This window comes from Rhyacophila brunnea, unplaced genomic scaffold, assembly GCF_057557595.1.
Source record: "Rhyacophila brunnea isolate RB1 unplaced genomic scaffold, BYU_Rbru_1.0 scaffold_3, whole genome shotgun sequence".
In the NCBI taxonomy this organism is placed as follows: Eukaryota; Metazoa; Arthropoda; class Insecta; order Trichoptera; family Rhyacophilidae; genus Rhyacophila; species Rhyacophila brunnea.
In genome coordinates, this window is record NW_028232965.1 from 22,900,216 (window position 1) to 22,918,874 (window position 18,659).

General features: G+C 34.0%; 1 protein-coding gene across 1 annotated transcript in view; it reads left to right on the forward strand.

Moving 5' to 3' along the window:
- The first annotated feature begins 15,535 nt into the window (after positions 1-15,535).
- The window catches only part of LOC147068079 (uncharacterized), a 33,530-nt gene continuing 30,406 nt past the window's right edge, over positions 15,536-18,659 (forward strand). The window contains exons 1-4 of the mRNA XM_085953328.1: positions 15,536-15,585; positions 15,800-15,986; positions 16,067-16,217; positions 17,789-17,877. Of these exons, the coding sequence (XP_085809454.1) occupies positions 15,936-15,986; positions 16,067-16,217; positions 17,789-17,877 (291 nt within the window). The 5' untranslated portion in view covers positions 15,536-15,585; positions 15,800-15,935. The remainder of the gene's footprint in view (positions 15,586-15,799; positions 15,987-16,066; positions 16,218-17,788; positions 17,878-18,659) is intronic.

The following is an 18,659-nucleotide window of genomic DNA, read 5'->3' on the forward strand; positions in this document are numbered from 1 at the left end:
GTGCCGGCTCCGCTTCGATATGATGTCCTTACTTTATTTCTCTCCTTTCTGTAACCCGACCTCAATGTCTGTATTTTCTTTTTAACATCGTCGACCCTTGCCTGCGGCTCCACCTTGATTAAAATCTCCAAAAGTTCCGCATACGCCAAGGACTTGGCATCACGATTCTTGTATAGTGGGCTGGTCGTCTTCCACAACGATGGGTTGTCTTTAAAACAATTAATAAAATCTTCCAAGAAACTTTTCGAATGCACTCGTAGATCTACCATTGTTGTTATCGATGTGAGATGTCCGAACACTTTGAATGACAGTAAAATAATGATGGCGCTGTCGTCCGTCGGCATAGATATAAATAATGTGACGGTAAAGCGTGGTGAACGTACGAATTTCAGCGGCTCGGCGAGTAAAATATCAAACATGTTTGAAATCCAACGAGCCTGGTCTGCGGATTAAAAAGTCCGCAGACCTGGGGTGCTCCACGCGAAAAAAAAGTCCGAAGACTGTAAATCGTCTGACTTGCGTGCCAATGGAGCGCCGGCATAAAATTTTGTGTCTGAACACAGATTTTCAATTCGGCCGTTCGCTCGATCGTCCATGCGCGGGGTTGCATTGCAATACGATGGTTACAACCATGTTACAACTCCTCGATTGTTGACCGTACGATAGTAAATCGTTCATGCGCGGTAGGCCTTAGTCATAGCTCCAACCAATGCTACCACCTATTAATACACTTTACGCGAATTGGGTAAAAGTTTTAGCCATTCTGAAAGCGCTATAGTGTACGTATATTTTTCATATTTAATTCATAAAAATTATAGAATATTTGGCGTAAAATATTAATATTACAAGCTATTTGGCAGGAAAAAACGCTAGATTTTGTGAAAATAAAATTTCAATATCTTTTTTTGCCCATCTACTAGCTAACTAGATGCCTATTGAAAAATGCTAAATTGGCAACGCTGCTAAAGGGGGAGAAAGAAAAACGACAATTAGTGAGAAAGAAAAAAAATCATCTGGATGGTAAATGTATAATCTAAAAATAAACAATACAATAAAAAATATACCAAATTAACATGCAGAAATTCAGTACACATTCATATCTTCAAAATGCATATAATATGAAATGAAAAATGATAATAATATAACATACTAGCTGATCCGGCAAACGTTGTTCTGCCATATAAATTATTTCTAGTGAATATTTTGGTTGATAAATAAAAAATAACGAATGTATCGTAAGTGTGTGGGAATGGGATCTATGACAGAAAGAGGAATGGAGCGCTGTAGACGATGACCGCCGATAAAAACAAAAAAACATCAACCATTCTTTTTCTCAATTCAAAATGAGTAATGATGTTCATAATGAATGAATTACTTGTGACAGGATCTCGTTGTTTAATGTTTATGCAATATCCGTCTTGTTCCTTCCAGAAAATTAGCGGATATTGGAGAGCGTCGTATGAACGGTGTGTGTCAGCGATGAACTCCAGATTATTGTTTCTTCTTCGAATCACAATTTCTCGCGTCGATGTGCGGTCGCCAACTATGATTCTAGCAATGTCGTCAACAACAGGCACATTGAATCGACGTACGTGCTCTCCAGCTGGTGTTTTATCAGTATTGACGACAATAGCGTGATTGTCACTTTGCAATTCGTGCATGTGTGCTTTGAAGAATTTCAATAATTCATTGTGCTCATTCAACAGGGCGTCCAGTTCGCCGACGATGCGCCTGGCATTAGGCAAATTGAGGCTATTGTAGCCGCAACGTGCATCCACATGATTGATGTCCTCACCACCCATGAAGTAGATTTGTAAAAATTTATGTGGTTCGTTTGGCATTGGCAGCAATGAGCCTACTTTGTGGTATACTTGGCCTTTGATTTTGAACGTAGAATGGAATTGTTGACCATTTGCCGCAGTATTGTGAACTATTTCTGTTGCTCCGAACGAAGTCATTTGGAAGCATGAATTGAATGTGCGAATGGACTTCAGGAACAGGTTTGAATCTGGAACCGTGCCGATGAGCAAGCCGTTCAATGGTTCTGGTGGTATCTCAATTTCTGGTAGTTGCACTTTTCCTGATGCGCAACACATCCCGGCTGACTCATGTTTGAATTTGAGCGCATGACAGTGGAGACATTCTTTGTCCATAGCACCAATCAGCACTTTCGGATGAGCGGAATATTCAATATCTGGCTCGTACTCGAATGCAAGACGAAGGAACGAAGCGGATATAAATGTTCAATGTACTTGTTGGCGTTGTCGGTCATTTGATCTGCGTGTGTTAACTACGAACCGGTGCGCTTGGCTCCGTTCCAATTGTCGTTGTTGATTTCGTTCAGCTCGTGCCTCTTGTGATTGAGATGCACGCTATTGCGACATGCCCACACGCACATTTTTGTTCTCTTGTTGGATTTGTTCGTCTGTTCTTTCTGCTCTACTATTTCGCAAGTTTGTTGCTTTATTCGTTCGACGGCCTAAATGGCCTCCCTTGCGTCTTGCTGGCATTGTGACTTTGATACACGCACATAAAAATAGATAAATTAAAATAAATCGTACAAAATTTTGCACGCACTGCGTTGTGATATGCCGAATGAAATGTCAAAATGACGCAACGCTTCTCTTGAATTCTTCTCGGACGTAACGCCATCTGTCATTCAACAACATAAATAATTTCGTTTTGTTTGAAATACGAACGACGGCTAAATTTGTTCATACAAAAATAATATAATCGCGATTGAAAAATGGGAGGGTAAGGGTAGGAGAGTGAAAATTTGGAGTTATATGTATTTTTTTATGCCAAATAATAAAAAAAATACAAAAAAAAAAATTGTCAAAAAAATAAAAGAAAATTTTTCTGGATAGAGATATCCTAATCACCTAGCGGTATGATATATACTTGTTGACCTATTCTCATACCTAACAAATATACATAAAAAAAATCATAAAAATCGGTCGAGCCATTTCGGAGGAGTTCGACCACAAACATCGTGACACGAGATTTTTATATATATAGAGATTTACAATTTTAAATCTGGCGCGGAAATAAAATTATTTCGTCTAAGCAAAGAGATTGGACTCAGTGTTGCCAGCCGTACTATAATTATAGTATCTGTACTATAATTTTGGCCCGCGTACTATTTACGATATAAAACAGGTATAGTACGCCCAAAATACTATAATTTTGAATATTGGAAAAAAATACGTAAAAATTACTAAAATTCCGATATATCTGTACCATAAATTGGTGCAAAGGACTATAATTTTGGAATATAAGAAAATTAGGAGAACCTGGAAAAAAATGCGTAAAAAACCTTGAATTGCTTGCTTGAATTTGGTTTAAAATGAAATATCTTGAATTCATCGGTTAAGCCCATATTCCATTGGCAGATTGCGTCTGGCCCGATCGTCTGCCACGACTGTCAAACTCTATTCTCTATGGTTATCAAGGAACGTGAGTGATCGGGACGAAAGTGGAAAATTTTCTATTATCCGTCGTGCGATCCATTCATTATCAAGCGAAGATTGACGAAAGCGTACGAAAATAGCCGAATATGCGCCTGCTCGCGAGTCATGCAAACGGTCGTTCATTTCATTCTCCTGGTCGATTTCAACCATATTTCAACTGAACAACTACAAGATGGCGAAAACTAAAAAAATATATATGGAGTATCACCGAGGACACAGTCCTCGTCGAATTAATACACGCCGAAGATATAGTGTGGAACGTAAAAAAACCCGCCATATTCAATGGCGATCATGCTGTTCTTCAGTTAGCCAACTTTTGAACCAGTGTTTTCGTTTACGGCGAGTCCTGACCGCCTGAGCCAGTTGAAATATACCTAGCCATACTCGCTACAATAAATTAATCTTTGGATTATTCGATTTCGATATTCGAATTACTCAATTGGTTTGGAGATTCAAGCTCGCCCAGTTATTCATGATGTAAATTAACAATAAGTATACAAACTTTCTATAAATGTCAAACGGCCGCGTAAATTTTAACAGATCTGATGCTCGCTAGGTTTGACAGCTGACAGCTCAATTTTTTTGACGTAAAATTGCGCCACCAATCTAAGAAATATCTAGTTTTCACTGAACCTATATTTTTAATAATTGCAACACTATTATTATTTTAAGCCAATCAAATCAAGGACCAACGAGATTGAATCGTTGCGTGTAATTGCAAATAGCTAGCGACGACGGTCAGCGTCGATCGTTGGATCGGGTTGGGTCTGTGCGTCTGCCAATGTAATTAAGCCTTTAGCGTTTTTTTGTCAAAAGTCTCGTTTGTCAAAAAAACGAGACGTTAATTACTTTACATCCGTATTCTGTCTAAAAAAAGGTCTCACTAATTCTCTTTACACGGAATTTTTTGAAAAGTATTGGTCATTCAATGCGTACTATATTTTTTGCCGAAATACTATAATTTTGGGGGCAAAGTACTATAATTCCACTTTGAAAATATGGCAACACTGATTGGACTCCTCCAGTCTTTCAATCTCTTTGAGTCAGTGTTGCCAACCGTACTATAATTATAGTATTTGTACTATAATTTTGGTCCGCGTACTATGTACGATATAAAATAGGTATAGTACCCCCAAAATACTATAATTTTGAAAATCGTACTATAATTTAATAAAAAAAAGTACTATGATTTTGCATTTGCCATTTCGCAATCGAGTGGCCTTCGAAAATTTGGAAATCTGCGGCCCGCGGCGAAATATTTTTCCTAAAAAAAACAAGCCGACTATTGGGAAATTGGGAAAATTTTCATTTTCAACAGATGACAACGCGTACTATATTTTATTCCCAAATACTATAATTTTGGAGGCTCTGTACTATAATTCCACTTTCAATATATGGCAACACTGCTTTAAGTCTATGCCCGCTTTCAGACGGGGTACTGGTGTCGAGCCACCGGCGTGGCTCGATCCCGCATTTACAAATAACTAAATGGGAGCGTTCAGACGGAAGACACCCGTATCGCACTTTTTTTAAGCCACCTGCGTGGCGGAGATTCCGCATTTACACATAACTAAATGGGAGCGTTCAGACGGAAGATACTCGAATTTACGAGAATCGCACACTTTTCCTTTGCCCGCCACAATGTCAAGCCGCTTGAACTCATTATTATTTCCCCAGCGCGGTTTTTATTACCATTTTTTATTCATTGCCTCGGCCGAAACTCCGGCGATCGTAATAATAATAATAATTCAAACAAAGGCCGCTTTGATGCGACATGTATGCTATTATTATTTGTAAAATGGAATTTATCATTGACACATAATTAATATTAATAGGCATGTTTTTTAGATAAATAGGAATTTCTTCAAAATAAAATGCATAAATGACAATATTTTTCTGTTCTTAACAATATTATGAAAAAAAATATAATTTTTACATTTATTGTACATTTTGCATTTTTGTTTATTGTTAAATCGTATGTAATATTATTATTCTGTTTTCAATAAAAAGACTACAATTTACAGATGGTGTTGGTTAGTTTTTAAAATTCAATGAAACCCTGCGAAACCAAGCCATAATAACTTATAGTCAAAAAATACTCGTCTATCTAAACATATCTAAAATTATGCGATTAAATTAGGTATATGAACATCACTTTGGATACTTTTTTATAGATAGAATAATATTATTATGTTAGGCAGAGTTTAATAAATTTAAAAAATTAACCAACAATATGTGTAATATGTATTTTTAATCCAACTAAATCAAATAAATATGTATTTTGTCGTATCGCCCAAAGTATACCAAAACTAAAGGTGATGTCTCTAGGTAAAGTTGTTATCGAAAAATAGCTAGAAAAGTTTATTAATCGGTAAATATATATTCAAAAGTAATGAGAAAAATAAAATAAAAAATTAAGATGTATCGTGGAGTTCTATATACCAAAAATACGTGTCAAATTCGGTACATTTCTATCGGGTGGTAAGAATGAATGACATAAGATTTATTATCAAAATTACGATAAAAATGTACGTAAATCTATTACCTAGGGAAACGCTAAACGTTAATTGGAATTTATTATATCCTTATATCTTTTTTTTCAAATTTAAAAAACATCGATTTAGAGGTTAGAAAGCATGCAATTAAAATCGAAACATCTCGGTTCAGACTTAATTTATCGCAAAAAACGCTTAGCGTTTCTATTAAAAATATTATTTAATAATTTTTAGGCTAGTTATTTAAATTTAATCTTGTATTTTTGTATATTAACGAATCGATTGTAAATAAAATGAATATTTGACAAGACTTTATCGACATATGCTGCTAACGCGGAAATAAATCGAACTATTTTTGAAACAGTACTTGCATAGATTAAAAAATACATACACACACACATACATTGAAAATAAAGGTTCGCCAGGTACGAAGACAAAAACTGTGTTAATTCTGCTGTCAATAATTTTTGTTTGCGATATTGGAGCATATGTCAATGGACTACATATATCAACCTCCACTTTCTGAAATAGTGTTGTGTAATTATTTCAGATATTTATTACTGTTTTGACGTACCTACCTTTTATAAAGCGATTTTAAAATAAATATAGTTTCATAATAATATAAAGAAAGCATACGAGCGAAAATGCCTAAGATACTTCTGACACACATCAAATTTAATCTTTGTCTAGTAACTGTACAATTTATCCATATTTATGTTAAGTGTTTAAAATGTTATAGGTAAAAAAAAAATCGTCTATTCACGTGGTAGTCGCGAAAATTATGAACAATATACAATGTTAAAAATAATAAGAATTGTTAAAATTTCTAGTCACAATATTATTCAAAGACAAATTAACCCGATCAAAACAGCCTCGACAAACTTCCACTTCACTAACTTTTGTTATATATGTTTATCCTGGATACAGCGGCAAACACATTTTGAAAATAGCCGATATACTGGATTATTTGTTAGTTTGGGTAAGTTTAAGTTAGATTAGGTAATCCTAACAAATAATCCAGTATATAGGCTATTTTCAAAATGTCTTTGCCGCTGTATCCAGGATAACCGACTTGTACCCTAACTTTAATTACATACATACTATTGTACTATATTTGGGCCATCAAACGTTCATTCCTGTCTACGGCCTTAAAATTATTATCTACGTGCCTATATAACTGTATGCCGTCCTGTCAAAAAGTGGAGGTTGATAATTTAGTATGTAGAAAATAGAAGTTATTATTAGTCTCCATAAAATATAGGGTAAACAATTCAGTGAATGAACACATAAGAGGTGAATTTGAAAATAAATTAAATTAAAAACGATTAAATGAACTAAGAAAATTATAACAATAGGTAGGTACAATAAATTGTGTATAACCGTGGTATTACTAATTTTATGCCGTGATGCTTTGATAGTTGAACTTTTCATAATATTTGGATTACTATTTAGTTGCTCATTTATCTGCTACATCATAAAGTCGTAAATATTGTTTTTTTATGAAGCAATCATAAATACAAAAAATTAAGATCTACTTTTCAATCATAGTAGATACTCGTACCTAGGAATATGGTATAGGTGTTGATAATTTTTAATTATTTATTCGAGATCTTCAGGGAATTACAAAAGTCCACACCTAGAAACCACTGGGCCAATAAGGTTTCTTTTTATATCTCCAAATCCATTTCACTTACACATTTATAGGTAAAATAAATAAAACTATCTTTTATTTTATCTTGCACTGTTCTTTAAAATCGACATTAGATTTTTTCAAAGAAATAACGTTCTGTCTTTTTCTTAGAATATTATGTAATCAGTGGTGCACTTACTTCAAATTCTAACTTTTTTTCTTACGTTTTACATTTTTTTTTTTAATTTTTCACTTATTTTGTCCTTGGGTTTGCTTATCAAGATTTGTTCGCATGTTTATTTACGTTTTTTCTTACCTCCAACTTCTTTTTTATTCAATTCGTTGCGTGTCTTACTTTATTCTTATCTCAGATATAGTTAGTTAGTTAATACAAACCGTCCACTCTGTGGAGGCCCATATGAACCCATTAGGATCGGACATGGTTGAAACGAAATGAATTGGGATGTCTATATAATATCGACATTGTCATAATTATAACTACAGTCGAACTCGGTTATTACAATCTCGGACATAGCGAGATCTCGGATGTAATGAGGAAACAGTCGTTGACATTTGGTATATGATTTTCTCCCTACATTTTTATTCACTGTTATAACGAGATACTTATCGGATATACCGAGCTAAAATACTGGTAATGTGTTGATCGTTTAAAGACATTTCGACCCTAAGCAATAAAATCCGATCGGACAGGATGCCGCCGGGGACAGATTACGTTTATAACACTAGTTAAGTGTCTAATTGTTGTTTTCGCCGACAATAAAAATACCTATTCTCTGATATAACGAGTACCGCTTATTACGAGCACATTCAGCCGGTCCAACCTTCCTAGTAATAACTAAGTACAACTGTATATTCCTTATTTTGTTTAATAATAATTCGAATGGCATTTGTTTTGCTATTCATTTCATATCATTCTTTTATTCCACCTCTAGTAGAAATTCGATGTAATTGTCAATTGTACAAGATTAAACTCAATCTTATAAACATTTGTACTTAAATGTTCATTTACTACTATAAATGAATTTTACTGTAGAAAAATATTTATATTAATTCGTATTGACAACGTAAAAAAATCTGGTTCATTGACTGGACAGGATACCCTTGTATTGCCACTGTAAAAAAAACTACGGTAAACAAAATGTAAAAATCATAAACACTTTAAATCAAATCAAATAGACATGTAATGTTAATATAATATTTTATGGGGAAAATATTAATTGTAAATATTTTTACATAGGTAAGTAAATATATAATAAATTTAAATGCATTTTTATCAAGCTTATGATTTTTAATATGTGGCGACACACAATATTTTATTTTATATTTTATTGCCGTCTGGTTGCGATCGACGAAAGTTTTTAGTAACACATTTTTAGAAATTCATGGTAGATGCCTGTAGATGCCTTTAGATGGCGTTGAAGTCACATTTGATCGTAAATTGAGGCAAAGAATTCGCCTTAAGCAGGGTTTAATTGATTTTTATAAACTAACCAACACCATCTGTAAATTGTATCTAGTCTTAGTTCAATAAAAACAAATGCGTATGACCAGCAAAGTGTAATGTGCACCTTTAATGTCGGGTCTTCACAGCCTACCTCCACCCTCAGCTAATGTTATATACATATTATATAGCTCACTTTTAAAAAAAAAAATTATCCTTTGCTTTGTAATTTTATTATTTTAAATCCACGGTATTATAGATGCCTTCTCCATTAAATCTAAAATAAAAACATAAATATATACTATATTAGTAGGTATATACTACGGCGCTCGTAGTTTAATTGGTAAAACATTCTGGCGCGAATCTAGCAGATACAGGTTCAAGTCCCATCGAACGTCGTATTTTTTTCTACAAAAACGATTATTCCGATATATATACCATATCATCATCATCAGCCGGGGTCAATCCACTGCTGGATGAAGGCCTTCCCAAGCTTTCTCCAACTCTCTCGGTCCTGTGTCGTTCGTTGCTACGTATTTCCGCCGAAATTTACCAGTTCGTCAATCCAGCGGCTTTTAGGGCGACCTTGTGGCCGTTTCGTGCCCCTTGGGTACCACTGGATGACGGCATTTGTCCAGCGGCCGTCCTTTCGGTGAGCAATGTGCCCCGCCCATCTCCATTTCAGCTGTTTGGCAACGTCTATTACATCGCGTACTCTTGTCTGCTTCCTAACCCATTCGTTTCTATTACGGTCCTTTCGCGTGATGATCAACATGCACCTCTCCATGCCTCATATATACCATATAATAATAAGTAATAATATGTATGTTTATATGACATTTCTCAGCGACCCATATTGTTTGATAAATATTGTTTTAAAAAAATGTATTCAGTTGAAAATGTCCCTCTGAGGCGGATGAAACATGTCCTAATTTATTGATTAAAAGTGGAATAAGTATTTTCTCCAACAATTTATTATGACAGCGATCATTATATATTTTCATTGTTGTCCTGATAGGTACCTTTCTACGCAAAAACTATTAATAATATTATTAAAAAACGTAGGTTTTCTAAACCTTTTGTATAAATAGTTCACTATTGCATAATAACCAATAAACAAAAATGAAATCTTATATTTTGCCGCTACTACTAAGAGAAAATACGTTTTATTTACAAGTAAGCAATGTGGATATACGGATCATTCTCAGCGCTGGCTCCGAAAAGTGGATATTCGGAACAAAACAAGGACATTCGGAATGTAAGACCGTAGCGTATCGTTGCATGGACCACGGTATACCGTGTGGTCAAAAAGTACAAACTTAAAAACTTAATATTTATTTACGTAATTTTTAATAAATTTACTGATAGGTACATGATTTTTTGTAAATAGGTGATCAAGTTGTATCAATGATCGTTTTTACCTAATTTCATAGGTAATTATAAAATATGCCATTCACCATTTTCTGTTTACAAAATTGGGAATCAACATAAAATTATATACCTAATTATAGTTATAAAAAAACTGTATCCATAGATTTACGTAATAATAATGTAGGTAGTAAAATTTTCCTAATTTCTATATTAAAACGGTGGCAATGATATTTTTATTGGTCACAAATAATGCTTCATTATGGATTTTAATCGAACTTGATACAATTAAACTTATTACAAACCATATATTGCATATTAGGTATTATGTTTTATTGGCATGGAACAAAAAATAAGGGCATGTGTTATTTAATAACCATTGATTGCGAATATTCTATCCTGAGTATAATATCTCCATATACATAAAAATCTCGTGTCACGATGTTTGTGGTCGAACTCCTCCGAAATGGCTCAACCGATTTTTATGATTTTTTTAATGTATATTTTTTAAGTATGAGAATAGGTCAACAAGTATATATTTTATACCGCTAGGTGATTAGGGTATCTCTATCCAGAAAAATTTTCTTTAATTTTTTTGACAATTTTTTTTTTGTGTTTTTTTTTATTATTTGGCATAAAAAATACCTATAACCCCAAATTTTCATCCTCCTACCCCTACCCTCCCTTTTTTTAATCGCGATTTTATTATTTTTGTATGAACAAATTTAACCGTCGTTCGTATTTCAAACAGAACGAAATTATTTATGTTGTTGAATGACAGATGGCGTTACGTCCGAGAAGAATTCAAGAGAAGCGTTGCGTCATTTTGACATTTCATTCGGCATATCACAACGCAGTGCGTGCAAAATTTTGTACGATTTATTTTAATTTATATATTTTTATGTGCGTGTATTACAGTTCACAATGCCAGCAAGACGCAAGGGGGGCCATTTGGGCCGTCGAACGAATAAAGCAACAAACATGCGAAATAGTAGAGCAGAAAGAACAGATGAACAAATCCAACAAGATAACAAAAACGTGCGTGTAAGCATGTTGCAATTGCGTGCATCTCAATCACAAGAGGCACGAGCTGAACGAAATCAACAACAACAATTGGAACGGTGCCAAGCGCGCCGGTTCGTAGTTAACACACGCAGAGCAAATGACCGACAACGCCAACAAGTACATCGAACATTTACATCCTCTTCGTTCCTTCGTTTCGCATTCGAGTACGAGCCAGATATTAAATATTTCGCTCATCCGAAAGTGCTGATTGGTGCTATGGACAAAGAATGTCCCCATTGTCATGCGCTCAAATTCAAACATGAGTCAGCCAGGATGTGTTGCGCATCAGGAAAAGTGGAACTACCAGAAATTGAGATAGCACCAGAACCATTGAACGGCTTGCGCATCGGCACGGTTCCAGATTCAAACCTGTTCCTGAAGTCCATTCGCACATTCAATTCATGCTTCCAAATGACTTCGTCCAGAGCAACAGAAATAGTTCACAATACTGCGGCAAATGGTCAACAATTCCATTCTACGTTCAAAATCAAAGGCCAAGTATACCACAAAGTAGGCTCATTGCTGCCAATGCCAAACGAACCACATACATTTTTACAAATCTACTTCATGGGCGCGGTGAGGACATCAATCATGTGGATGCACGTTGCGGCTACAATAGCCTCATTTCGCATAATGCCAGGTGCATCGTCGGCGAACTGGACGCCCTATTGAATGAGCACAATGAATTATTGAAATTCTTCTTAGCACACATGCACGAATTGCAAAGTGACAATCACTGAGATCCTGTCACAGTTAATTCATTCATTATGAACATCATTACTCATTTTGAATTGAGAAAATGAATGGTTGATTTTTTTTTGTTTTTATCTGAGGTCATCGTCTACATCGCTCTATTCCTCTTTCTGTCATAGATCCCATCCCCACACACTTACGATAAATTAGTTATATTTTACATTAACTAAAATATCTATTGGATAACCAATAGTATTATAATTATACTTAATGAAAATACAATCAAATGTTCTATTCAATGGAAATCCACAAAAAAATAGGTATAAACATACATCTTATTAATAAATGAGATTAAATATTCGCGTACATTTTAGCATGAATAGATAAAAAGTAAATTAAAAACAGAAAAAATTTTGATTATAGACATTAATAATAATTATTTTTTAAGACAGTAGTTACCGAGTCACACTGCACAATTCGTATGACCGTTGGGATATTATCTCTGTTTCTCAGTACATAATACAGTAATTTAGGTTAAAATACTTACTTCCATAACTCTGCTGTAAGTTCAGAGCGAACTGGTGTTGTACCAGACAAGATTGATAGCTTTAAATTTGATAAATTCACTATTTAAACGGTAGAAACTTAGAATAACACAATAGTAGTCAAAATCGCGCGCTTTGAAAGACGAAAAACAGACATCAGACACATATGAAGTGAGCGACATTAGAAGTAGACAGAGCTATATGAAAGCGATATGCGAGAGTGAGACCGAGCTATTCTATTTGACATTCGGAAAATAAGCACAAAGCAATCGTTGCGAAACATGGCGTATTCGGAGTTTTTAAAAAAATATCTCTGTTTCTACATGAAAATATACAATTTTTATAAATGATTTCGGTGTAGTTAGACAAAAGAAATATAACTGCATTAAAATGTCGATTTTGACAAAAATGGATATTCGGAAAACAAGTACTATAGCGACGATTTCGTATTAGTAGCTATAAAATATTCTAAATCTTAATAAATTAACGTTTAGTATATTTTAGTTAGTTATATTATTACTTTAGGTATATATTAGTTGGTATTCGTATGTATCTATATTAGTTATAGGTACCTGCGAAAAAGCTATTAGATATAATATAATTATTAAACAACATATTCTATACGCATTGTATAAAATAAATGGTTTGTTATTGCTGCATCGACCAAAAAACATTTTTATTGCCGCTAGTAATTCTTTGAGATTCTCCGTCATAATAATAATACGTAGTAATAATAATATTATTGTATTTGTCGACCAACATGTGTTATTTAATTACATCTTCTTTATGAAATACGCACTATTTAACCGAAACCGCCATATCGCAAAATTGGTTTTACTTTCACATTTTTGTACTGTGTTTTCGAAATACATTTAGAAATTGAACGATCTTTTGACTTATTTTGATAACTTATAGATATGAAATTTTCGGTACACGTAGGGGAAGGGTGTACAAAATGGCATAGTGTTTAGTTTAATGAAAAAAAGAATATCAAAACGTATAATTTTTTATAAAAATGGAGCATGAATATAAAGTAAAACTACTTAAAAAAAAAGAAGTAAAAACGTGTAGTTAAAAATCATTTCACCCCTCCGGTTGTACAAAATGGCAAACGACATAAATATTTGTCAAAAATAGAAACAAAACTATATATTATCAAATAAAAATTTCATATTTTGACATTCAATTTCCACTGGAAAAGTAGTCATAAATCTTCCAAGATGTTTATCTCCGTTTTTATTGTTTTATTTCTATTTAAAAAATGCCTTCTTTAAGTTCTTCCATTCCATTTTCACAGCTTAAACTGCCTGATTTATTTGCATTGTATCCCATGTCTCTTACAGAGTTTTACGTTTTATTATTTTTTTAGTTTTATTAAATTTTAATAATATAAAATACATGTAATATTACCTTTTGTCGACAAGCTGCAAAAATATTCGTTTGGTTCACAAATCTTTCCACTGCATGATCTTCTTGTACGGCTGTTTTGAGTAAACTCAATATGACTGAATATTTAAAATAAGGGTCATGCATTGTTCCTGAGCTAGTTGCATCATGTTAGACTGCACATTTCGCAAGTAGAGCAAAAGTTTATTTTTCCCCACTATGCCATTTTGAACACATTTCCCCTACTATGAATGATAGACTATTAATCCTTACAGCGCTGACAGCACAGCTGTTGTATCCTCATTTGGTGGCCATTATATATAATTAGCATGTTATTTAAACGTGGTATTTAAATAATAATTAAATGTTCCGCGGTGAAGCGGTTAAACGTAATAATTAACTCAAATCATATAATTTTGCACTTGTGGCGGTTTAGTTGTGATGGTGCGATATGAATTCAGTGGCTGCCATAGCCACTGCAGTGTAGAGTGGCTGGATTCTTCGGTGGCTCGACACCGGAATCCCGTCTGTGAGAGCTCTAGGTCTTCGTCGCTGTCGCATTGGTGTGATGCCAAGCGTGTAATTTGCATAAATGCAAGCCGTAAAAGACAGCGATAGCGGCTCGTTGCAAATATTCGCGTTGGTTTGTGTGAGTCTTAAAAAACGTTGTCCAACAATATAATACCTATCTACCTAACCAAAGAGATTGAAAGACTGGAGAGGGAACACGCTATCATTTAGTTCTTCGGAAATTGTGGATTGATGCAGTCGGGCGGGAGAGCTGGGTGCCATCTAAATATTCATTACTGTGTGGGAAGCATTTCTTGGAAAGTGACGTTAAATGAGTGTTAAAGTTAAATGAGAGTTAAAAAAGTGAGTTAAATAGATAAAATATATATACCCTGAATCCTAATAAAGTTTTTATTGCGGGAACTTTTTATAATGAAAATACGTTTATCATAAATTGGTTGTAAGCCTGTGTTGATAAAAAAAAAATACTCAGTGGGGCGTTTTTATGTCCAAGTATGGCCCATTTGCAGCAAAGTGTACCTAATTTCAGAGAAGTAGAACTTTCTCTCACAAAACGAGTACACACTGACATTTGTGTGCTACTTTTGGGGGAGGAGTCCAATCTCTTTGTACCTACAAATTTGATATAATGTAAAAAATAAAACATCGTTTAAAAATGTCAGAAAATAACGACAGCAAAAGCGGACATTTTACATTAAAAAATATTGTGTCAATCGATTATTAAAATGCAAAAATAATATTTACAATTTAAAAAGCACTATAAATACCTACCTATATAGCATCTTGTATTTTTTTTGCTTGTCTTTTTTGTTCAATCAAGTATCCTTCGTACTATAATGTTGTTTTGATGAGTTGGCAACAAAAATGATTTATCAAAACTTTTTGATGTTGGTGTTTATGAAAGTATAAAATTGAAATAAGCGCCTTGAAAAATTTTACGGTATTTAGACGAATACTTAAAATGTTATTGCTTATTCTCTATAAAAATGTGTTTTTAACATTCATAAATTCTGTTAGAATCTAATTTTTGTATTTGTTCTTCGCCGTACCTAAAGTGCAGCTGTTAAATTGTCTCACCGTCACTTGACAAATCTTGTTTGTCAGTGGCGTATTCTAGTACATTGGTTTATGTGTTTTGTATTTGTCAATTTCAGATAAAATGGCGGCCAATTTCAAATACACTAATCCCTGTGATTTTTAAACTCGGGGTCCTCTATTTACAATAAATGATTCTGCATTTATCCATTTTTATACATATTATAATGATCTGTTTGTTCATTATTGTTTAAAATGGATCAGCAGCTGGACATATCCTTCGGCCTGGGTGACAGTGCAATCGACGTAAGATCGAATTTTGATAAAGTTTGTTAACTATTCTTCCACATTTGATATGCTTTAATACATTTTCTTGAATGGTTTAGTTTGACAGCGAACAGGAAATAGTGGCTACGTCCGATGTTAGTTTGGATGAGAGTCATCTTGAGCAATTCGATCATACCCAAATGGATGTAAACATGGAAATGGTGCATACTAAGGAGGGCAATATGATGGAAACCGACCGTGAAATATTAGGTTGGTTTTATAACTCAATAGGTATATCTCATACCAAACGAAATAAATACGGTTTTATATAGCTTCCCAAGCCATTACCGTCTGCACTGTTATATTCAACTTCTGATCGTTATGCCTCAGCTTTCAAGTTGATATAATATGCATAAGTAGAGGAATGACAGATTCTTCTGGCATTGCGGTCACGACGAAATCATTTTGGAACGGTGTAGGTGTCATTTGAAAGTAACAGCACCAAAATGAGTCACCTACACTGCCAGAAGAATCTGATACCATTCTATCTATACTTAGACTCACCATAACAACCTAACCTAACCTGGAAAATTTCTAGAGTATTAAATCAGTGTTAAAATTGGGTTTTCGTGTTGCCTAATTGCCATTTTCCGATGCTGCACTTTTTGACTTCATGTATATTTGGCACTTTTTATTTTTTTCGAAATAACCAGGACAAAATGATAAACTGGTTGGGACCATACTTTCAATCCAGGATCCTATTTTAAACCTACCTATACTGATTGTTTTGAAACCTTTTCGGGTCTATGCATGAATTTGAATCATGATTGTCTTCATGAAAAAAAGAAATGAAAATCAGTGAGGGATGTAATTATGTTTAAATATTTAAATTATTATCAACCTCAGCCAGTTTATTCTAGTATGCTTTTTAAGCTAATTTTCATGCTAAAAGTAACATCTCTGTGCTCATAACATTGCCGCAGTACATAGGAATGAGCATATTATACATTACCAGCATGCGTAAGTATGCTAAATTCCACTTGAACAATAATTGGAACTTAAAGAATTGGGCCCCAAATTGGTTTTTTGGTTTGAAAATTAATCATGTAGAGCAGGGGAGGGCAAACTGCGGCCCGCCGGGTATTTTTTTGCGGCCCGCCATCATTAATTGTACTTCTGATTACGAATAACTTTTTTATAATTTTTTAAAAAATATTGACAATAGATTAAAATTTGAAGAATTTGTTGTTTCGTAAATGTATTATCTCAGTACGTCTTCCTTGCGTCTTGTCTCACACTATGTAACCACTATTTTCTACGTTGTATATCGATTTCAATAGATATTGATAGTGTACCGACAGAGCTACAATTTGAGATTATTCATCTGCAGTGTGACACTGAAGAGAATTGCATCGTCGTGAAGAAATCTCCAAATTTGACAATGCCCTTAATTCGGGCATTAATAAAATAAAATAATAAAATGTTCGTTATTTTTGGATCAATCAATGTACGTGAACAAACATTTTCGATCATGAACTTCAATAAAATTTCTTTACGATCAAATATCTCCGATGCCCATTTACAAGCAGTTTTGAGAATATCAACTACAAAATTAACATCTGATTTTAAAAAAAATGTACAACAGTTTCATTCTTCGCATTATTTTTTTGTAATGTTTATTTTTCGTGATAATAAATAGTGTATATCTAAAAATAGTATTTTAATTGCGGCCCGGCGCTCATTTTGAATTCTTGAATTTGGCCCTCCATCCAAAAAGTTTGCCCCCTTCTGATGTAGAGTATATTATTTCTTTAGTTTTGAACTCCAAAAAACTGTTCCAGGTAATATTGAGTACTCTGAAGAAATTTGTTCTGGAAGTGACATGCCAATACTTGGAGGAGAGGAGGAAGTGTTATCCGAACAACACCAGGTATATATTTACATTTTCCAGTCGGTTCACCACTATCGTTCTACTGTGCATGCGCAGATATCGCACAAGTTGCAACTATTGCGTGAAAATTGAGAACTTTCCGCCGACTTTCTTGATCCATGCATGCAGTCTTATAATTTGCACGATAATACATGTTACGAAATGTTAAGCGAATAGACATAGTTTTATTCATTAAAATATTATTTATAGATGTATTGATACCACCGTTCGCACAGATTTTGATGTAGTAAGTATAGATACTATTTTAAATGATTTTCTATTTCTGTGAATAAGTTTTGCACATTCACTTACATATTGCAAATTGCATGTACCTAACTAATTAACTATTTAATATATTATACTAGCAGTATCACCCGCCGCTGCCCGGGAATGGAATAGTTTAATATTTGAAAATTAAAAATTCTAAATTTAATTTAAGAGTGCAAAAGATTGAATTTAAGAAACACGGAAACGCGATGGAAATGTTTACGCCAAATCATCAGATTATCTATATGCAATCTGTCAGAGCTGAAAATTGTACATAGGATGAGTCTCGCTGAGCCTTTTTGAATCGGATTCATTAGAAAATTTGGCAGCACTGCGTCACCCGCGCCGCGCCGGCTCGGTTGGCTCCCTACCGATTAGCGATTCTAATAACACAATTATTTGCATCTAACTTTGCCATTTGACCTCCGATCGAGCTGAAATAAATGCCAATATTTTTTAAATGTACACATTCTACCGATATTTTCAATAAAAATAGGGGTTGCAGCATTAACTTT